At 40.1% G+C, this 23,984-nt stretch overlaps 1 protein-coding gene across 1 annotated transcript in view; it reads right to left on the bottom strand.

The window, feature by feature from the left end:
* Nucleotides 1–557: 557 nt before the first annotated feature.
* The window catches only part of LOC122802344 (nucleoporin p58/p45-like), a 991,373-nt gene continuing 967,946 nt past the window's right edge, over nucleotides 558–23,984 (bottom strand). The window contains exon 7 of the mRNA XM_044071981.1: nucleotides 558–870. Within this exon, the coding sequence (XP_043927916.1) occupies nucleotides 701–870 (170 nt within the window). The 3' untranslated portion in view covers nucleotides 558–700. The remainder of the gene's footprint in view (nucleotides 871–23,984) is intronic.

The raw sequence follows: 23,984 nt of genomic DNA, 5'->3' as shown, positions 1-23,984 counted from the left end.
AATTAGAATTAAAAAATATACTGAAAGTTTCTTGTATATAAAAGATAGTTACACACAAAAACAATTTAAAGGCTGCAAATTACTCTCAACACTGGTTGGCATGCAGACAGATCATATGACTACTACGTAGCCAATCTCTCTACAAATTACTATTCTACAGTACTTCAATGCATATACAGCTAAAGTAGAACATATTTTTACAGTACTTTATTATTTCTAACAAAATTGTAGTACTAGGCTTTCTCAACTACCAACAACAACCATTATAACATTATAAAAATTCTGATATACTTCAAAAACAATTTTATTAAAGAAAAAAAAATTGAAATTAATCTCACTTTTTTTTGTAAAAATGTACTGCCATAACTCTGCAGAAAGTTGATGATACAATGTGCTCCTAAAGGCATAACTAAATGAGTACAATACAATATAATGAGAAAATTTATGCAATATACTCCACTGTTTATGTTCAAGCCATTAGGAACTACTTAAATAAATTACAGCTATGGAAGATGGTTTAACTCTCACCAGTTTTCCAAACAATAAAACACAAAATGTAAGGTTTTTCAGTGCATTTTTACTATTATTCATTATAAGATTTTCAAATTTTATCATATGTGCATCACTTCGCTTTACTGACAAAGCTAGAAAAAAAAAAACAGTACAAGTGAATGAACTTATTTTCATTTTTTTAAATGCACTATCTTTTTCCTCTCTTGTTTCCAACTGGTGGCTTCTTCAGTTGCAAAAGTGGTCCTCCTGTTCCAAAACCAGTTGATGCTGGATTAGAAATTCCAAACGTGAGGCCTGCTGATGTTGTGAGACCAGGGTCACTGAAGTTAAAACCAGTTGTTGAGGTGCTGCCAAAACCTTTAAGAAGAAACATGCAAATATGGTAAATATCTTTATTCTGTCCAACCTTAACACTCATTTTCTGGTTAGCAACCTGTAAATTCTGCCAGCAGTAATTTTAGCTAACACTAAAATCAAAGAACAATTAGCATCCAATCTGTATGTAGTGCACAGAATGTTGTAATTAAGCTCCAACATGAACAAAAAGCAAAACTCTGTCATAACAGCACTAAGGGGTGCTTTACAAAAGTTAAAGTACCTCAGAATTGTTACAATCGGGTCTAACCCTAGGGTCTACATCCGTTTTTGTAAACGAAACAAAAAAAATCTTTATTAAATTATCACATATGACATAAGCAATCTTACATTTGAACAAATTAAAAAGAAACCACATTAACACAATTTTAATTGCAAACATTATGCATCACAGACCCCATTGAGACAACTGTAGTTGCAAACATTATACATAACTTACAATATCACCAGTCATTGTCAATTAAGTACTACATAGCTCATTCAAATCCTGTCTTTTAAATTTTGTTCCCCCTCTGCATATAATGCCCCCACAAGTCCCATTTTTCCCCTATGTAACTTGCTCCTTCCCTTTTCTAAAGATCATAATTCCAGTTGCTTTATCACTGTTACTATATTCACTACTTCTGGTAAAGTTTGTTTAGATTTTGATTTCCATTTTCTAGTAACTATTTTTTGGGTAGCTGCAATAATTAGACGCAGGAAGGCCTTACTATGCCTAGGCAATTCCAGTTCTGCATCACTCCTCAAAATACGTCATGTCCTTAGTCGCACCAGTTTACTCACCCCGTATCTCTGACAGAGCAATTTGCAGGGAATCTTTAACATCTGACAGCTCATTACAATCCCAGAAATGATGTTCCTAGTTACCTCTTTCTTCCCCATCGCACCTCCAACATTTGCTATCTGACGAAAAATTCTGTGGAGTCTGCTTGGGGTATAAAAATACTTATGCAAACACTTCTAAGCAAAGATCTTAAATCTTCTAGACTTTGTTGCATATTTGGAAGATATACATATACCCCCCATTGTCCCTTTGTGAATTGCTTATCCAATCTCTCTTCCCAATCCTTTCTAAACTCCTATGATTGATTCCTATAGTTGTCATCCAATATTTTATATGTTCTACTAATTATTCCTTTTTTTATCAGCAGCTTCTGTTCTACATTCTATTAAACACTCCACCAGTGCTGGTCTTTTGTCCCCCCCCTATTTTTTTTCTCTTTGCCTATACTCTGATAGCAATCCTTGACAGGGAAGGCAATCTCTAACCTGCAGTTCAAATAAATTCTTTGCTTCTTCCCATTCCATTACCTTTCCCTTTCTAGTTACTTGCTCCCAATACCTTGGGTCGTTTGCCAGTTTTCTCCAATAAATTCCAGCCCCCTCTTGCTATTTGTCTGTATCCCTAGTTGCAGTTATCTCTTTTCTCCATTCCTGTGCTGGCTTAATTCTTAAAATACTTTCTTCTACTTTATGAATATACCATTCTATATGATTACTATCATTCTCCCTAAGGGTCTGCATCCAAAATCCCAGACCTTCCTTGTTTCTTTAGCTTCAACCCTGTATCATCATCATAATCCCTTTTCACTTTGAATTATAGTTTTCTGCCTGTGTTATGCATAAGAGCCTTAATTGTGCTGCTCTGAAATACCCCTTCAAATTGGTTAATTCAAGCCCACCTTGTTCTATTGGAAAAATTAGCTTATCCTACTTGAACCTTGCTGTCTTCACCTTCCAGATAAAATCTTCAGCTCTTTTTTAGTTGCTATCCACTTCTCTTCTGGTTGATAAAAATATACCTGACCTGTGTACAAAACTAAAGGGACTAAACATTTTAACTGCTTGTATCTTACTATCCATACCCATATAACAAAGCTTCCAGTTTCTCAGTTTTTATTTTCTGTTTAGTCTCCTCCCTCATATCCTTAGTTGCCACAACTGTCATTTTTAATCCATACTCCTACATACTTCATTTTTATCATGTCCCCAAAAACAGGGATATTGCTGGACCAATTTGTGTGTGGGTACATAATTTACCACTATTGTCTTTGTTTTAGCTCCATTAATTTTTGTATCCTGAGAAGATTGGAAACTGTCTTAAAATGTTCCACAACACTGTCCCTTTCTGGCTTTGTCAGGTATAAAGTAACATCACCTGCAAATAGAGCCAGCTTTTCTTGACTACCATACCAATTTATATCCTTGAATTTCTGACTCTTTTTCTTTGCCAATGGTTCTAAATAAAGTGCAAACAAAGGGGAAAGAAGACACCCCTGCTTGGTTTCTCTACTCAAGAATAAATCATCAGAGAGGACCCCACTCACTTTAATTTTTGCCTTCGATCTCTCATATATACTCCTAAATAACCTTATAATTTTCTCAGGGGAAAGCAACTACTTCCATTGTCCTGCTCATGAAGTCCCAGCTAACTCTGTCAAATGCTTTCTCTGCATGAAGACCTACCAACAGTGGTATTTTCTTACATTCTGTTTCCCTCTAATTCATTAGTGTTCTGTTAATATGTCATCAAATGTTTGCCTTCCCTCCACAAAACCACACTGATCCATATCTATCAATTAAGGTATCACCTTTGCCATTCTTTTAGCCATTACAGGCATAAATACTTTATAATCATGGTTTAGTATTGAAATGGGTCTGTATGAAGCTGGACTCGATGGATCTTTACTGTCTTTAGGTATTACAGCTACCAACACTTTCTTCCAGGATGTTGATACTCTTCCTCTTAAAATACTATTAAACAAATCTTTCCAGATCTTTACCAATTTTTCCATCTTAACTACCAAAACTTCCACTGGAATACCATCTATTCCTGGGGACTTCCCTGTAGATTAGTTATACATCACCATTTTAATCTCATCTCCTATCCTGTTATTAACTGAGCCTCATCTTCTTCTAACCTTGGCATATGTAATTCTTCCATAAACATTTCCATTTATACCTTTTCTTGATTTCCATATTTCTCTGCTTTATACAGACTTTCATAAAATTTACGAAATATTCCTAGTACAGGATCTCTTGCATCTTCCTTGTTATAGGTTCCTTAAGCTTATCAGCTCTTTCACTTTGCTGCGTGGGTCGCTGTGCTATATGTTTTTGTGCTCCAAAGTTGTCCAAAAACAGTTGCTTGACAGCAATCTTTCTAAACTCATGCATATTATCGAGGTAATCCCTTACTTTTTGTTTAGCATTCTGCAGTTGCTCCTCCTCTTGTTCTGTGGGATTTCTCCTATTTTGCAATACTTTAAGAAATGCACATATTCCTGTGAAATATAAATTCTATCTAGCCTAGCCCAGTTTTTGCATCTTGGAAATAGTATGTAAATTCACTCTGAACTCCTAATACTGAATTCACATCTTCCATTTCTTTAAACATCTACCGTCCTTTGTTATATTTTCCCTTCTGGGCCCCCCAGACACATCTTCACACTTGCAAATCTAATTACAATCCCTACCTCTAAGTAATACTCCTTGCTGAAAGCTGATCATTTCTCCCAGAATTTTCATAAGCTCCATTACAGCAGTTTTAGATGGAATATAAATACATGCCAGTAGCCTCTTAGTACTACAAATCTACCATTATCATCTTTTTTACCTTCTTCTATCACAACTGGAGCTCCTCTTGCAATTAATATAAGTACTCATCATTTCCTTTGCCCCAGGTATTCCACTGAATATCTATCCTGAAAATCTATCAAATTCATAAGTTCAGTTCCTTCCAGGTGTCTCCAGTAATATAGCCATTTGTACTCTGCATTTTTTAATATAGTTCACTACTCTTTCTTTTTTATATTTATCTGTGAGACCATTCAGATTTAAAGACATTACAGAAAGCATAATTTTCTTATATAGCAATTGTTCCCACCTTTTATATACAAGTGCTTTTTTGTTAAATGCCTAGTTCCAACTTTTATGTTACATGCATATATTTTTTGGCAGGTTGGTCTTTTATACTGTTGTTTCTTGTCATACCGGTTTCAGCCTATGTCACATCTTACAAAACATTTTTGTTTTATTGAAATTATTCAAACAGAAACAGTCTCCCCCCTAAAACTATTAATTTAATAACACACAAAACTATGTACATCTTCATAATTTAAAGTTTTACCTTCCTAATAAGAACAAAAGTTCTAAACTGATAGCCACACAGACTAGGTTTAACCAAAAAGAAAGGTCATTCATGCTAAGACACATGGTACATTCTGTGCTTTTAGTAAGTGCTGTCTGGTTTTGTCTTATTTTTATAGCTCTCCCAGCTGAGAAAACACTTAAATACTTTCAGTAAACACTTTCTCCAAGCCATTTCTCTTTACTAGATTGGCTTCCAGGGACATGCAAACCAGTCACAAAACTGCTAAGGATACACGGTTTACCAGAAAAAGCCTTAATATTAAGTATTCCTTTTCATCTGCTTGTTCTTAAAACTTGCTACTGGATAAAGCCAATGGCCTTGACCCAGTAATTTCCCTATGCAAGCACGACAAAAAGAACATTCATTTTTCTTTTGTCAAGCTCTTTTAACTAGACCCTTCCTCTCTCCACTTTTTTATGTTGCAGTGCCTACATTTCTTAAAACTGAACAAGGAAAAAAAAGTAGGGAGAAAAAAAGCACCTGCTTATATATTAGTATCCCTATTACATTTCAAAATGACTTGCAATGGAAGTCATGCACTATGACCATGCACAACACAACTCCTGCCCTCCAGCTCATGCTGTAGCCTTACAATAATAGTGTTCTCTGATCTTCCATCAAATCCCTCCTGCAAGTTAATAAACCCTACAACAAAGCTGGTGACTCACTGTATTATAGGTTCATAGGTAGGTACTAGGCTATCTGCCCGAAGGCATTTATAAGCCTAGCCAGAATCTGTTGGCTTTCGCCACCCCCTTAGATTAGTTCCCTGTGCCTCTGTCCAGCAGAGCCACTGAAGTGATCCCAGAGGTAAACTTTGTTTCACATTCACTCGTCAAGATTTCTTTTGAAGAGCGTTAGCGAGGAGCTCTGCCTAATGTTGATTGGGATCTTGTTCCAAAGCATGGGAAGTCTCTGGGACAGGAATCTATCCCTCCAGCATGTCCTATTTATTGTTGTGATGAGGTTTAGATCCCTACAGCGTGTGGCTCGTGGGGATGAGCTTTTCTTTAGGTGGAGCATGTCCATCAATTCTGGGTTGGACATGGCCTTGTATGTCAGGCAGAGATCACCTCTGAGTAGGCGGTATGCAACCGAGTACAGCTGTAATTTCTTCAGTCGAGCTGCATAGGGCACCTGTTTGAGGCCAGTGATCCTCTTGGTGAGGTACTTCTGGGGTCTTTCCATCTGTTGCAGGTAAGGTACATCCCAAATGGGGCACTGTACTCTATGATGGGTCTGATGAGTGATGAGTAGAGGGGCACAATGACCTCTTTTGAGCTGGATGCGAACCCTTTTGTGATTAGTTGTGCCACATAGAAGGATTTTCTAACCACTTTGGCAATGTGATTATCAAAGGTGAGATTATCTACTTGGGTTTCCAGATCCCTTATGTCTTCCGTATTTAGGGGACTACCACCTATTTGGTAGTTTGTGGGCACTGTTTTTTTTCCAAAGGGGATGACTATGCACTTTTTGGCATTTAGCTCGAGACCATGGTTTTGACACCAGGTATCAGTCTCAGTGAGACCCTTTTGGAGGATGTCTGTGTCAGCCGGAGAGTCAATTATAGGCCCTAGTTTGCAGTCATCTTTGAACTTCGCCAGCCATAGCCCTCCTATGCTTGCCTGTACCTCTGAGAAGTATATGCCGAACAGGAGGGGTCCTAGGACTGAGCTCTGGGGAACTCCACTTGTAACCGATTTAGAGTCGGACCTAGCTCCCGCAACTCTCACCATGTGGGTTCTGATCATGAGCCAGTTGGCAACCCATCTTGTGATGTACGGGTTTATGTTCAGGCTGGTGAGCTTGTCTATAATACCAGAATGGGGAATGGTGTCGAAGGCCTTTGCGAGGTCTAGGTAGGCTATGTGTACCACCTTTCCCTCATCTATAGCCTTGGTAACTGTCTCAAAGAAGTCCACCAGGATTAGGAGGCATGATCTGCCCTTAAAGCCGAATTGGGTAGGGTCCAGTTTTTGGAGGTTCCCAATGTCTCTGTTAATGAGTTCCATGATGATGCTCCCCCCATAACCTTGCAGACCAAGCTAGTCAGGCTTATACGGCGACAGTTCCCGAGGTCTGTTGTGGCTCCACCTTTGTGGAGCGGAATAACTGCTGCTGCACGCCACTCTATGGGTACGTAGCCTGTGGAGAGGCTGAGTTTGAACAGTGTGTTTAGATGAGGGGTTAGTTCATCTTTGAGGTCATGTAGGACGCAGCCTGGGACACTGTCCGGTCCCATTGATGCTATGTTTTTGGCTTTGGAGAGGGCTGTTTTAACCTGAGTGTCTGTGACTTCAGGGACTCTACATTCTTCTTGTATGGTTCGGGCCTTCTTGGGGGTGAAGTTTGCACTGAATCTGTGTGCCAGGATGTTGGCGATATCGGTTGGTTCAGTGTATTTTGTGCCATTCTGCACTAACTCCGAGCAGATCTGAGATTGCCACTTAGATTCTTGACAAAGCTAAAGAATGCCTTGTGGTTATCTTTGGAGTCCTTGGCAATTTTTCTTTCAAAGCTTGCCTTGGATGATTTTATGAAGGATCGTAGTTTCTTGCTGATACTGATCAGGGATTTCTTCCCTTCTTGGAATTTTACTCTCTTCTGTACTAGTTTCCTCCTTCTATTGTAAAGCTTGTTTATGGCAGGAGTCCACCAGACTGGTTTTCTTTTCTTGGAGGAGTGAGTTTTGATTTTGCTTGGGATGGCATGATCCATGCATTCTTGTAGGTGCCCGCAGAATGCATTAGTAAAGGATTTTGCAGCTTGGACAGTGTTATCCTTCAGCATGGGGGATTTGAAACTTTCCATCTCAGTCTTAAGTAACGTGAAGTTTGCTTTTGAAAAGTTTTTCACGGTGGGTTTCTTGTCCGGGGGTGGGGGCAGAATGTGGATACCCAAAGTGATTTGTTTATGGTCAGATCTAACCAGCGAGGGGTTGACCTCTGGTGTGGAACACCGATCATCCCATGTTGGTGACGACCATGTCCAATATGTTGTCACCTCTGGTGGGAGTGTTGACCAGTTGCCAGGGCGTTTGAGTTTATAAGTTCCAGGAAATGTTGGGCAAGGGAGTTAGTACTTGAGTAGTTCTCCCAGTTAATGTTTGGGTAATTGAAATCACCCAATATTAGGGTGTTTGTTAGGACCTTTATGTTTCCCCAGTGTTTCCAGAAATGCAGAATGGGGGTCCTGGGACATGGTGGCTGATCTGTAGCAAGCTACAATTTGAATTGCAGTTTTGCCCATTGTTAGTTGCACGTGGATAATCTCTGAAGCATCGTGCTGTGCCACTAATCTGGAGGTGTGGGTATCCTTGATGAATATGGATACTCCCCCTTCTTTTGTATTTAGGTTTGGGTTCTGAGGCCGAAATGTATGGTATGAGCTGTAGCCTGGTAATGCTGGGGTGCTCTCTGGAATCTTAAACCAGGTTTCTGCTACTTCACATATATTGATTTTCTCCATACTGAGGAGTGCCTCGAGTGCGTGCATTTTGAGGTTCAGACTTCTGGCACTGAGTAGCATTACCCTTAGTTTTTTGTTACTTGTGCTATTTATGGCAGTAGGTTTGTCTTTTGAGCCTTGCCTAAAAAAGGCACTATAGGGGTGGCAAGAACCTTGGCCAGTATTCGAAAGCCTAAGAGTGACAGGTGCAAGCCGTCTCTAGTGTAGCAGAGTTGCTTGTCGAGCATGTCATCCCAGGCGGACAGACACTGGATCCCCTTTGAATGACACTAGAAACTTAGCCAATTGTTGAAATTGAGAATTTTTTTCTTTATACTGTATCATTCTTGGTGAGGGCAGGATGCTACTCAGGGTCAGGGTCATTCCGGCCTGGGCTACGTGATCAGAGAGCTCTTCCATGTCTCTTTTCATGTAGTCTAGAGAGGTACGTCTCAGGTCATCACAGCAACATGGACAATGACAGTGTCATATTTGTACTTGTTCTGTAGTGACCTGAGTGCTTGTGTTATGTGGCGGATCCTGGCGCCCGACAGCTAACAGTAACCTTCTCCTTATTCAGCCTAGTGAGTGGGACGTCAGTGTGCCTGACTATAGAGTCACCTATTACTAGTATTTTGGGTATGTTATTTTACCTTAAGGGCTGTGACTGCATGGCACACTGGTTTTGTGAAGTATGTGTTTCATGGTTTGTGTTGGGGGGGTGGAGGTTCCTTGGATGTTTGCTTTGGAGGTCTCTGTTGGTTTTGCAGATTTTTATTTAGAGTCTCCGAGTATGTTTTCATGTATCTGTGTGTGTTTTTTTCCAGTGCTGCTTTAATGGGTTTATGTAAGACTGGTGGTGTGATGCAAGTATTTCCCTTCTCTTCTTGACTGTCTGATACAGTCTTGGGTTGAGAGAGTTTAGCCTCCAGTTTGGCTGTATAATTGCATCTCTCGCATGTATTAGTGTTTGGTGGTAGGAGGAGGGGGTTGTCTGTGTACATGAGGCAGTTGTAACATTGCCTCAAAATTCCCCGATTCACCAGTTGGACTGGAGAGTACACCTGAAACTGCCCTATGGACATGCCTGGATAGGTACAGTGAACTCTTTTACTGGATGGCTGGTAAGGTCGATTAGAGAGCCTTGTCCTTCTGTACAGTACAGGAGGGTCTAGTGCTAGGGTTATAAGTGCTTGCTATAAGTTTTGAGTAAGTGCCAGGCTGAGAAATGAGTGGGTTGTATGCTTAAGTTGAAAGTTTGTCTAGTTCCAAGGGAAAAATTGAAGAGGAGACTTTGTGGAGCCAGGAATAGTTTTACTCTAGCTAACTGGCGCTGCCTGACACGCAAAACCGGGAAAATACGGTACAAAGTTTGGCTCTAAGACTTACCCTTTCATGCCTAAAGTGGGTAATCAGCTGACTCTCAACCAAACAGTCAGCCTGCCAACTTTCTTTCCAATTTTGCAAAAAAAAGAGGAGTGAATGTTGTACTCTTAAACATACAAAGTCAATTGATGTTTTATCTGGGTAAAAGTAAGGATATCAGCAAAACAGAGCAGCTGTTTCTCCCAACCTGGAGTCCTTGAAGGAGATGACTAGTTTCCAAACTACTGCATCCTGGATTTCAAAGGCTGTTTTCTGTAATTGTCACCAGGGAGTGATATTGCCTACTTGCCTGAAAGCACATTCCACTATATCAGTGGTTTAATCTAGTGCTTTCTGCAAGGGTGTGAATACAGAGTAAATTTTAGAAGCTACTACCAAGTCTTTAGCCCCCACTCTTCTCTTTCCAGCTCTAGGAATAACCCATATGTTATGAGTACTGGAACAGTAATTTCAGTCAAGACAGTACAGTTGTGTAAGAACATACCATAGCAGTAGATCTCCTACTTACAACTGCTGAAGTATTCCTTCCATCAAGCCTTATCCTCCCTTTTCTTCCATTCTCTTCCTGTTGACACAAATCACACTCCCTTTCTTCCCCCTCTGCCCCCTTTCTTCCCCTCTGCCCCCCTTCCTTCCCCCTCTGCCCCTTCCTTCCCCCTCTGCCCCTTCCTTCCCCCTCTGCCCCCTTTCTCCCCCCCTCTGCCCCCCCTTTCTTCCCACTTCCTCCCCCAGTGTATTTATATCACTTCTGTGGAGAGTTTACTTACGTATTCAATCTAGGCCTCTCTAGCTGACCAGTCGTGTCTTCTCAGTTGTCTTCAGGCTGCTGGCTTAGATAGCCTGAGGTTGTCACACAGGCATCCCTTTATATACACTAACAAGCAGAGGTCATCCTCTGGAAGGTAAAGCTTTGGTACCCTGACTGGATGTCACCAAGCGACATCCCTGCTTAGGAGTACTGCAGTGGTGATCAGTAGGTCATCTACTGTTATGGTAAGTTCTTAACACAACTGTACTTTCTTGCTTTTGAAAAGTAACTAGGCAGTATTTTCTACTAGCACCTACTTTTAAGTAAGGGCAAGTAAGTTATAGGAGTAGGCTTTTAATGAGAGGTCAGGCCAATGTGGTCTTAGTACCATTTTCTGGGCATCTGCCAGATGTAGTTAACTTTTAAAAAGTTATTGGCATGGATTTCAGTGAAAATATAACGAGTGAAAAAATTGAGGTTTGGAACATTGCTGTAGGCTTTGTCTTAAAATTTATAAAAGGAAGAAAATTAGTGAGAAATGCCCATAGTAATCTGCGTTTACAAAGAAACCTTTTTTTCCACTAGCACCTGCTTTTGGCTGAAGGCATTCTGCAGGTGCAGGAAAGTTTGAGAGGTATGGACAGAGTTCTTGGTGACCTTTTCTGTCAAACTACACAGGATAGTATGGATAACTTTTAAGGAATAATGAGCAGTTCATGGAGTGTAAAAATTAAAGTAAAAAGTTTAAGTTTGAAACAGTGGGTCATCATTAGTTTATGTACTTAGTTTAACAGGTTAATCCCACTAGGCCAAAGGCCCCTCTTTAGAGGAGAGCAGAGGTGGTCTTCATACTGATCAGAAGAAATCTGGCCTGGGCACTACAGAGCTTTCCTTGCTCCTTTTGATTGATGTTAAGGGTTCTTGATTATACAAGCAATTACCCCCCGCAGCTTGAGTGCTTTTAATGCACTAAATATAATGGTGCATTTAGCCGTTGTCCTTTTTAAGGATAAAAGTTTTACTGAAATGTCTACTGACGAGCTGTTTTCATGTGTGATCCAACTCTAACATAAGATCTGAAGTAGTTGACTTAATTTGATCTTCAACCAGTGGGGTCTCTGATCCGAATCTGATCAGACGTGGCTGCATTTTCCAGCTACTGATCCAAGCACCAAGCTGCTCCTCTTACACATAATGTCCCATCTACTTCCTCCCTTGAGATCTCATTTGCCACTAGTGAAGCAACAAGCATGGTCCGAGCTATTAGCGTTAGTTGGGTTTTTGTTTGTAAAGTTTTGTGAATTTTTTTGCTATAATCTCACTATTTTATTTACCTTTTCTTTACATCCCCGTGACAGTCGGTTAAAAAAATATATTTTTCTTTCTGCTTCTTCTGCTTTTTTATGGCGACCATGTGTGTGGGCCTGTTTTAGGGCTGTCAGAAGCCCCTAACTCAGGTTTCAGAAAATGCACAGAGTGTAGCCGTAAGTTTTCCCCAGCTAATGGCCAAATTGTGTGTGAGGTGTTTGGGAGCAGTACACCTTCAGGCCTCCTGTTTTGTCTTTGCTGAGTTCATCCCCACAGCACTGAGGGACAGGAGGAGACAAACTAATATTGAGGCCTACTTCCCTCCTCAGGGACAGTAGTACTTTCATTCTCCTCTGGGGGAACTGCAGCAGCTGCATCTTCTTCCTCCTCCCTGGCCTCTGGGAGCCATACTCCTGTTAAGAGGTCTGGGGAGGTTGCGAAGGCCAAGGACAAGCTGCGAAAGTGGTCCCCTGACTGCTTGGTTCAGGCAGGTCCGCCACAGAAAAGTGAGGCCTACAGCCAAGCCTGGGTCTCCTCAACTATGCTCTCCTAGATTTTCCTCTGAGCCGGAGGAAACTCCTATCCAGTCCCCATTTAGGTCCTCTCCCCACTGGCATTCCAGACTTGTTTCAGTGGCATCTTCCTGCTCCACCCAAAACTTGAGTGAAACAGATTAACAAGATGCTGAAATTTATCCGCACTCCAATCCAGATGGGAGTTTTATTTGCACCCTCTGTCTGGAGGGGGGGGGGGCTCACACCCTTTTTTTTTTTTTACACCTATAACTCCTTCTCCGATGTTACCATCTGTTTGTGTCCTTGGATCAGAGGACCCTCTGGGTCGAGGGGTTGGCACCGATGGTTCCATGTACCTCTACACCAACTGTTGCCTTGAGAACGTCGAATCAGAGCTGTAGTAGCCATAGTCTTGGGGTCTAATCCGCAGGGGTGCTGTTGGCTGAGAGTGTTTAGGAGTGCAGTATCCCTTTAAGCATCTCTGCTCGTAAAGCCTTGGCTGATTCCCCTGTTGGGTCAGGGGGGGTGGTCCCGACCGGTATCTCCCAGGAGGTTTGCTCCCCTTCAGCCTTTGATGTGGTAGAGAGGGTTCTTTCGGTTTAGAAACCCTTTGCCATCTAATCCTCCGACTCCGTCCACATCCCCTCAGCTGTGGGTGTGGTCCCGACTGTTTTGCCCTCTCAAGGATAGCCCGTGACCGTCCTGCCTTAGAAGGCTCCCCATGGGAATAGCAGGAAGTTTGAGAGTCCTTTCCATTGAGTCCCACTGAGGAGGTCCCTTGGAAATGGATGTGTAAGAGGAGGCACTTGGACATTCCACCAAGAGCATATTCTTCTAGAGGAATTTCACCTCTGAGTCAGGTAAAAGTGCGTTCTACCAGGTCTGTGGCTACTTTGGGTTTTTGGTCTAGTGTCTCTGGATGTTTGTTCTGAAGCTACATAGTCTTAATCTCATTCCTTCATTTCGCATTACAAGTTGGATATTGTCAAGGAAAATGGTATCCTTTGGCTCCGTGGTAGCTCAGAATATCTTTCCCTGAGGGCCACCCAGGTGTTTGGTAGCTGTGGACTCTGTCCCACAGGTTGAAGATGAAATGAAGTCAACTACTTCAGATAAAGAAGTCATGTACTCACTATAATGTTCCATCTGAGTAGTTGTTCTTCATTTGTCTTCAACCTTCCCATTTCCTTCCCCAACCTTGTCATTTTGGTATTGACTATTTGAGTATGAATACTCCAGAATTGTTCATGGTCAATCTGGGACTTTAGGCTTTTCAGGCTGCCAGTAAGTATGAGGTCTTAATGACCAAACTTGTAGCCACAAACTGGACTAGCTGCAGTAGTTGAATTGGTTCAACTATTGCAGCTGGTCCAGTTTGTGGTTACAAGGATGAGGTGTTGTCAGGTATGTGTTACGTAATTAGCAGCAAACTCTATCTGAAGGGAGGAAGGAGACTGAGCATTATGGATAAGGGGAGGAGATGGAAGCTCTGATCAGTAGTTGGAAGATGTGACCTTGTCGGATCAGATTCTGATCTGGGACCCCATAGGTTGAAGACAAAGTACAACTACTCATATGGAATGTTGAGTACATAACTTTTTTTTTCATGTTTAACCCTAACTTTAGAATAGGTTAACAGCTATGTGTGGAAGTAGGAAGGTTTCTAAAGTATATGTACATTTTTTGCTGTAAGTAAAAGTGGACTGTTTACATGTACTGTGTCTCTATTGAAATAACCTAGGACAATGTGACTAGTATGAGAAGGAACTACATGTAGTATTAAGCTGACAAGCATTAGTGCATGCTTATAAGCTCAAAGAAATGTTCATAGTCTGTAGTGTATATGTGGGAGTAATTTTTAGAATGTCTAATTTGTCAATATTGACATGGAATGTAAATAGCCATATGTGTGGCAGTAATTAGAATATTGTTTTAATATTAGCATACAATGATGTAACACGTATAGACAATGACCGTTGAGTTGTGTTAAAGGGTGTAGAGAGCAAATAGCTATTTCACAGAAAATGCATTTGGATAAAAATTATGGGATTTTGATGAAAGATTTTGAGGATGGCATTCAGCTGAATATCAAGGAAAAAACGTAAAATTGAATGCTGATTAATGAGAGGGCAGGAAGAGTAGTAGAAATAGGAAGAGGAGGAATAGGGATGGGGAAGAACGAGAATTGGAGCACAGCAATTGGGGAGAAATAGTAACAGGAATAGCCAGGATTGGGGAGGAGCGGGAATTGGAGCGGAGCAATTAGGGAGAAATCTGAATAGGCGGAGGAAGCATAGGTGGATGAATTGAAATACAAAGTATTGTGGCTGGAGGAGGAATAGCTATTGGAGGAGGAACAGGAGGAGGATTTAGAGAGGAAATAGCAATTTTGAGAAATAGAAATTGAAAGGTGAGGATGACTTGGAGGAAGAGGAACAGGAGGAATTAGAGGAGGAGGAGGAAGTGGAACAGGAGGAATTAGAGGAGGAGGAACAGGAGGAATTAGAGGAGGAGGAACAGGAGCAGGAGCAATTGGAGGAGGAACAGGAGCATGAGCAATTGGAGGAATGGGAGGTGGACGAGGAGTAAAAGGAGCAAGTATCTGAGTACAAATTGGAATAGGAGGAGGAGGAACGGGAAGAGAAGGAATAGGAGCAGGAAAGGGACACCAATTGGAGGAATGATCAGGAATTGAAGGAGGAACAGGAAAGCAACTGGAATAGGAATTTGAATAAGAATTGGAGGATTGGGAGGAGGATGAATACAAGGAATAGGAATTGAAGGAAGAATAGAAGGAATGTGATGAATTGGAGAAAGAATAGGAGGAATGGGAGGAACTTGAGCAGGAATAGGTGGTGGTATTGGAGCAATAGGTTAAGGAATTAGAGGATGAGAAAGAATGGGAGGAGAAATTGAGGAATAGAAGGGGCAATTTGAGGAAAAGGGGAAGAATAAGATTAATAGAAGGGGAAATTGGAGGAAGAGGAATTGGTGAAGGAATATGAGACGGGCATTAGAGGAATTGGACAAGGAATTGGAGTAAGAGGGAGAGGGAGAGGTATTGGAGGAGGAAGAATAGGTAGAGGAGGCAGAATTGCAGTATAAATCGGAATTCCCCAATAGGGGAATTGGAGGAGGAGCTGAGGAGGATCAAGAACTGGAAGAGGAATAGGAAGACCAGGAGGATTTGGATAAGGAATAAAAGGAATTGGAGGAAGAGGAGCAATAGGAAATTGAGGTGGAGGAAGAGAAATAGGAGGGAGAATTGGACAATGAGGAATAGGAGTAGGTGACGGAGGAATAGATACTGGAGGAAGAGGAGGTATAGGAGGAATAGTAGGGGGGAATTGAAAGAAGAGGAATATGAATTGGAGAAAGAGGACTGATAGGAATTGGAGGAGGAATACTAGGAATAGGAGTAGGATAGTGAAGAATTGGAGTAGGGAGAGGTGTTGGGGATAGGAGGAGGAAGAGGATGAATTGGAGAATGAGGAATAGGAACTGGAGGAGGTTGGTTAGGAACAAGAGGAGGAATTTTTAGGAATAGGACAATGGATAGCAACAGGATGAGGAGCAAGAACAGGAAGAGGAGGACTTGGCAGATTTGAAGAGGATGATGGATATAAATAAGAATTAGAGGATTTGGAGTATGAATTGGGGAAATAGGAAGAGAAATAGCAACAGGTTGAGTTTGAATTGGAGAAATTGTAGGAGGAGGAATTTGAAGAGGAGGAGAAATTGGACTAGGAGAAGGGGTACTTGGAGAAATTGGAGGAAGAATAGGAAGTGGGGAGGAATAGGAGGAGGAGCAATAAGAGGAAGAATTGGAGGAAGAGGAATAAGAGCACTAGGAGATGGAATTGGAGGAGGAGGAAGAGGAGATGGAGGAATTGGAGGAGGATGAATAGGAAAAGGAGGAGAAATTTGCAAGAATTGGAAGAATATGAGTATTGGAGTACAGGGAATAGTAATTGAAAGAATTTTGAAGAGGGGAATAGGAGTAATTGGAGGAGGAGGAATAGGAGGCGGAATTGGAGGAATAGGAATTGCACAACCAGGATAACTGGATGGGAAACAGAAAATACACCCCTGGATTCCACCTGTGTCCCTGCTGGACAGGGTCTTTTAGTGGTGATGTGTCTAAACAATGGCTAAACTCTTGGCTAGGCTTATAAGGGCCTCAGGGCCAATAGCCTAGAAACTTCCTGTGATACTGTGAAAGAGAAATTAGCTCAAATTGGCCAATAAACTACTAATTTCTGGGCTGAAACCACTCCTCCAGGGACAGACAGACAGCTCAAAGCTCCCCTCTCTCACAGGTGAACAGAGAACTTCCTTCTATCCAAGTAAGGTATGGGCAAACACAGAGATTTGTAACACAGCCCTGAATTCAGCACTAACCTGAAAACTGGACTATACTAGCTTAGAAAGGTGGGAAACAAATATACATATATATAATTTTTTTTTTTTTTTTTAGAAAATAAAGCAGATGCACTCAAAAAACAGTTTAAATGCACAGAAAAGGATACTTATTGTTATATATCACAGATCAGAGTTGTAGTCAATGCCCCTAGTAATAAAGTAGGAAGAAACACAAATACAGTAAAAGCAGATGAATAAAGTACAATTTTATATATATATATATATATATATATATATATATATATATATATATATGAAACAGAAAACGAAGAAACTGACTTAAACAAGTTACCCAATTAACCAGAAAAAAAGCTCAAAAATGAGCCCTGTTCCAGCAGTCTTCAATTAGACAAGTTCTAACTGCACACCCCTGCTTACTAGGGTGCAGGGGAACCTTCTCCAAAAGTGATGGCCTGGGATCAGTGCTCAAGTTATACAAACAAAGCTAGATTCAGCAGGCCTGAATCTGGTCTATGGTACAGCAACAAGCCGCACCAATTTCAGAAAGAAACAGTTCAAATAGGCAGGCACAATAAGCCTGTGACCAGAAATTCCCAGCTCAGAAGGGCAGAATCCAGCCTCTCCTCCCACAAGTGTGTAGACCACAAACCTTCTTAATGTAGAATAACTGGCCTGAAGCCCAAGTGCTTAAGCCAGAACTAATACACTTTTAGAATAGCAGACAATGGGCCTTCAATCAGCAATTCCCAGCTTAGAAGGATGTAAGCTACCTGTCCTGCCACAACAGTGCAGACCACAAACCTTCTTAATGTAAAACAGCCTGTATGAAGCCCAAGTGCTTAAACCAAAAGACTTAGAATAACAGTTGCAATTTAATCAGGCTACTACCAAGCAGTAATAAATGCAGCAGAATAAATAAAATTGAGTACTTTTAAGAAAAGCAAAATAAAGTAGGAGGAAAGACAAATACAGTGAAAGCAAATTAAATTTTTTTGGGCCTTCTCAAATCTACTCTATCAACTAGAGTGAACACTAGACTCAGGATATGATCTCACTGTACTTGGCTAAATGAGCAAATGAGATGGACCCAGGAGGAGTGTTCTAATACAGACTTACAGGAGGGGTGGGCAATTCCAGAGCCAGCAACATTAATACCAACACAACAGTGAGGGAGGGTGGGAAACTAACTGCAGGGAGAGACAGAGCACACTGTTCAGAAACACACAATTAGGAAACAGAAAAAAAATAAAATACTGTACTTTTAAAACTGCAAGTTTGTACTTAACAGAATATTAAAATGCACTACTGCAAGCTTCACTTAGCTTCAGCTTCTAATGCAGATGTTTGCAGCCAAGCAAGTCTCTCAAGAGTTGAGCAAAAAATGGAATTCCATCCCTGAGCCCATCATAAGCACTCCTGCCCCAATCCACTTCAAAAAGACTACTAAAAGAATTCCTATAATAACAACTGGATCTGCTCATGCTCAAGCCCTGGTTGATAACCTCACCCTCTGCTTTCCCTCCCCTCACACTCCCTACTTTTTTCTATTTACCCACTCTTTGTATGCCTTTATTATCCTACCACCCACCCCCCCTTCTCCTCACTCCCTTCCTTCATATTCAACTTTCTTCCCTTAAAATCTATAGTCCCTCCACTCCTCTTTTTCTTACTTTACTTCTCTGACTAAATTCTATCCCCTCCTTGCCTATTTACCCTTTCTAAAAATCTGTAAATACAGGATCAGACTGTAAACCTATACTCTTTTCTTCGCAGGATTAACTCTCCTCATATATTCAGTCCCTAACTAATTTATATCACAATAAAATAAAATCAATCCTCAGGACATAAAGTGTACCTCATTATATTCTTTCTCATCAACTCCTCCAGAAAATACTCACCTATAAACTTCTTTCTATTTCTGTGTTCTAGTAACACCTTCTAATCTAGTTTTGTGTTTTTTGTATAACCTTTCAAATTTTGCTCTCTGTAAAATTCATTCTTCTGTAATTATTATTCATATTGTATAAACTCCAATTATTGTTCACTGTATAATTTTGTAACCACTAGCTTGACCTGTATTGGGGCTTTTCTCCACAAATGGGCTACCACCCAGTCAGACTATCCTGGTAAACAAAGGTGAACAATAAAGAATAAAATTCAAGCAGTACCATTATGAATGCTTTTTTTTTTTACTTAGTTAAATTTTCTCATTCCTCTTCCCCTCTCAAGTATTTTTCCAAGAATTAATAACGAAGTAGGGCATATGCTTTTGAATCCCCTACACGTTCAATAAAGTCCATGAAAATCCAATATTTCCAAATCCTCTTTTTCTGTCATGTTTCATGAATAGAACTGTTGCTTTATCAGCCCATATTTGTCAATTTCCAAGTCACTAGATTTATTCCTGTTAATCAGTCTTCCAAACCCTTTCTTTCATTTCTAATGTATTCTCAATTCTTCTAGTTGACTCTTATGTTTTCTTCCTTCTCTCAGGCATTTTCTGTTGAAACAGTGGAAAAGATTTCACAGGCTCAGTCTCTCTGTAGTCTGTATCACCAGGAGAACACGAAGCAGAACTTCCTGCTGTTTCACAGCTCACCCTTTGTTGGACAAACTTTTATATTTCCTCCTTAGCATATACTTCTTCAAAAAAGATTTTGTCCCTCCAGGTAAAAATATTTTAAAGATGGATGGGTACAGCAGTTTGAATCTCACTCATGCTTCTCAACATTCCCTAAATAATGGAATATACTTACTCCTCTTCTGCCTGGTGTACGAGTAGCCATTCTCCACAAACACTTTGCCATCTCCCACTTTTAGTACTTTGTCTATCTACCAGTTTTATCAGAATCGACTCCTCCTGATGATAAGACTGCATCTTTACTATTAAAGGTCTAGGTTGTTTTCTAGTAACCAGATTTGGAGCATACACACGATGTGCCCTTTCAGTTAACAATTCCTGTTGTGGAATACCAGTCCAATTGTTTATTTGTGGTTTCATAAAATTAATGCAGTTTGTTCCTTCCAGTTTCTCTGGTACAGCAGATAATCTCAGGTTTTCCCTATGTGCGCTGTCCTCTAATTCTATTATTTATTGAAACATCCCTTCTTGTGCAGTTTCATATTCAGCCAGCCTTTCCTTCATTTCAATCCGAGTTTTGCAGCTCTGTCACCTTATCTAAATATCTGTTTAAAGCGTCTTTCAATTTTTCCAGCATTTTGTTGTTTGTTTTATTTTTACATTAGGAATGTTTGTGGTGTACACTCTTGTGGCAGGACAGGTTAGTCTCCACCCTTCTGAGCTGGGTATTGCCGGTTAAGGCTTATTGTGCCTGTTATACTAAAAGAGTCTTTGTTCTGGTTTAAGCACTTGGTTCCAAACCACTTATTTTAGGTTTTAGGATTGTCATCTACACTCCTGTGGCAGGAGAGGATAAACTATCCACTTTCTGAGCTGGGAAATGCCATTCTAAGTCTTAGTGTGCCTTTATTTGATTGGATAGAGGGCTACCTTGTTTAAAAGTTTGAATCTCTGTACGTGGGGCTTTTGGCGATGTTTAGCAACCAGGTTACTTGAGAAGCATTTCTGTGTTGAATATCTGTACTTTTTATACACACACATTATATATATATATATATATATATATATATATATATATATATATATATATATATACATATACACACACACACACACACATATACATACACACACACACACATATATATATATATATACATATATATATATATATACATATATATATATATATATATACATATATATATATATATACATATATATATATATATATATATATATATATATATATATATATATATATATATATATATATATATATATATATATATATATATATATATATATATATATATATATATATATATATACACATATATATATATATATATATATATATATACATACACATACAATATTTTGTTAGAACTGCTGCTCTCTTAAGAAACGGCACCTAGCAGTGATCTCTGTAGTTATCGATATCTCACAGCATAATTCCTCCTAGTCTTCTGTGTAGAATGCGATCCCCCTCAGTATGAGTTTCCCATGCAACACCCTTACTGTCTAGACAATTTTTTTTTTTTACCGAGTAGAGCATCTAGTCAAAGTTCCTTGTCTTAATGACCTATTCAATGTTTAAATTTTCCTCACTCCTCCCTAGTAGATCAGCAGCTATGGATATGCACTTGTCTACTCTCCATGGCCAGTCTGGTTGAGATGTGTATTCTGAGGCATTCTAGCAATTGCCTCATGTACAATGACAACCCAAGTATTCTTAATAAAACAGAAAGTATGCAAGAGGTGTAAATATACTACCACTGGAGGCAAAACTCTCTTATACAACCAAAACTAATCATATAGAGGTTTCTCAGTGGCACATGCACCAGACCTATTGCATGGGGGTAAAGACCATACACATAAAACTACTACTGCTTAGGCACTTACAGGTAACCTTCCTGAAACATAAAAAATCTCCTGCACGGAGCAATCAAAAATAGGGTTCTCAGCTATCACTTAAACACTCGGTTAAAACACTAATCACAGCTACACATGGTGGCACTGTATCCAGTGAGCCTCTACTGCTAAAGCCATTAAGGCAAACCAGTGCACAGCCAAATTTCCTGGTCACTGGTGATTCCATACCGAGGAACACCAATGTCCCCTCTCACCAAACTGAGTAAGGATAGAGTCACGGTTAGCTGCCTTTCCAGGGCTAGGATCCTTCAAGTCAGACATGCACTTATGTCATTGAACCACAGGTACCAGTAGGACTCTGTTACAGTCCATGTATGTGTTGATGACATGAGATGCAATTCCCTTGACTATATAAAGCGAGACATGATCAAGCTCACTGACTCAATCTCTCAAGCAGGTATGAGCCTAACACTGAGCAGCATGTCACCTTCTCCAAGGATGATGAGATGTTATCAACAAAAAACAAGTTTAACAATTGTCTTAATTCATTACATCGAGTGATGCCTCCAGGTGCATCTGAGGTTAACTCCTACGGATGCCTCAATGCGTCAAATACTGCTTGTTCATATTGCATTAATAATTCCAAAAACCATGCTATGTGCAAGGTTTGAAAAAATTTTATCTTAAAGCTCACACAATGACAAACTCAACTGCATTAATATTTGACCTCTGTCTACTGCAGGTAAATAGATATTAACTGCTGCTTTTATGATATTCATTTATATAGATATAATTTTCACATTTTTCTAAATATCTCAACAACCAAGCAATATAGACAGAACTCCTTGGCCTAATATGAAAACTTTCAGCTAGATAAATAAAATTCTGCTGACAGTGTGTGTGTAACTTGAGTGGTTCCTAAGATACTGTAAGTTGTTTACAAAATATTACAAATGTAATAGTTACTGTGACTTATAAAATTTGGTTTAAGACCTAGAACCTAAAAAACTATTACCACTATAAAAATAGTTTGTGCTAAAGAGTTTGCCATTTATACTTATTTTATAATCCCTTTGGTTCCAGAGATGTAATATAAGATGTATCAGAGATGATTTGGTACCAGAGGCACATGGTATAAAGCCATGGAGAGTACCCCAGCAATGCAAGGTTATGATGACTTCCACACCTTTAGACCAGCTACTGCACGGCAGGGAAGTAAAGGTGGAGTCCCAGTCTATATTAAAACCAACCTCACATCCACATTAGTTGAAGTGTAAGACCCACTGGAATTCGTATCCGAGTATCTCACCATAAACTGGGTTTCATACCATATCCTTGCAACCTACAGGTCCCCCTCCATGTCCCAGGAAACCCATGCTACCTATCTCAATGCACTGGAGTCCCTCACCATTCAACGCAATACAATATTCATGGGGGATATCAACTATTCTTTCACAGAGTGGGAATCTTGTACCATTTCTAATGCACAAGCTCAGCAATTCCTGTATTTTGCTACTACCAACATCCTGGAACAGTTGGTCCAGTTTCCTACCAGCGGTACAAACATCCTTGACCTTGTACTCACAAACATGAGAGCCAATGCTCCTCATGCAATGTAATGTCTTCCTTGATCAGATCTGACCATTAGGCATTATCGCTTGAAAAAAAAATTAAATCCTGGGATCTAGCACAGCCAAAAACCTTTAGGAACTATTCCAAGGCCAATCTCACTCTAAGTGACATCTTGGCTAAATTCCAAGCACACTCCAAATCCAGTAAACACCATAGCATATACCAAGCTATTTACAAAATGTTTGTACAGCAATGTTGATTGCTATACAGAATGACATATTCCCAGTCATATTAAGAATAAGACAAACTCATAAGACAAGCCATAATGGTGGAATCACATTGTCAATCAGTTATACCAAAAAAAAAAATCTTGGCCAAGCATAGGAGGAAAAAAGCCATACATACCAAAAGCTCATTGACCAATCTAAACAGGTAACTAAGAGAGTTAATTAATACTTCAAAGACAATATTTGAAGAAAAAAATAAGTTCTATGGCAAAGGCCAACCAAAACACTTTTTATAGCTATGTCCATAACTTCAGGGGAAATGCGCAACCACTTTGGTATGTACCTAACCAACCATATCCAACAACAACACAGAAGTTCCTCATTAAAAAAATACAGGGCGTATATAATATGCCCTATGCAGACCACCTCAAGGCTCTATCCCTGTATTCAGTCTCCTACAGGATTTTGAAGGGAGATCTATGCCACTGTCAGACCCCACTTTGATGGACCTCCTACATATCCACAAAACAAACACCAGAATTGTCCATTCTAAAGATTTAAACCTTGCCTGCGATATAATTAGGACCTGCTGGACAGACAGGCATGTATCACAGAGACTACCCAGTCTATGGAGCAGGCTTCCCATCCATGTGAAGCAGAGTTCCTCCCTAACCCACTTCAACTGCAACTTGGACAACTGGATGGGAAACTGGAAATTCATCCCTGGTTTGGTACCTATGTCTCTAATGCAAACAGGTAACCTGTAAATTTTTCATCTTCCAGGCCCATGCTTACACATTTGAAGGGTTTCAGAACTTGTCAAAGATCTGGGACGTATGGCTAGACTTAAAAGGCCCTTATGGTCATTAGCCCTGTAAACACCTATGAACCTATACCA

This window comes from Protopterus annectens, chromosome 5.part0, assembly GCF_019279795.1.
Source record: "Protopterus annectens isolate FY-2018-M chromosome 5.part0, PAN1.0, whole genome shotgun sequence".
Taxonomy (NCBI): Eukaryota; Metazoa; Chordata; order Ceratodontiformes; family Protopteridae; genus Protopterus; species Protopterus annectens.
Note: the sequence above shows the minus strand (reverse complement) of the source record. Positions and strands in the feature narration are given on the sequence as shown.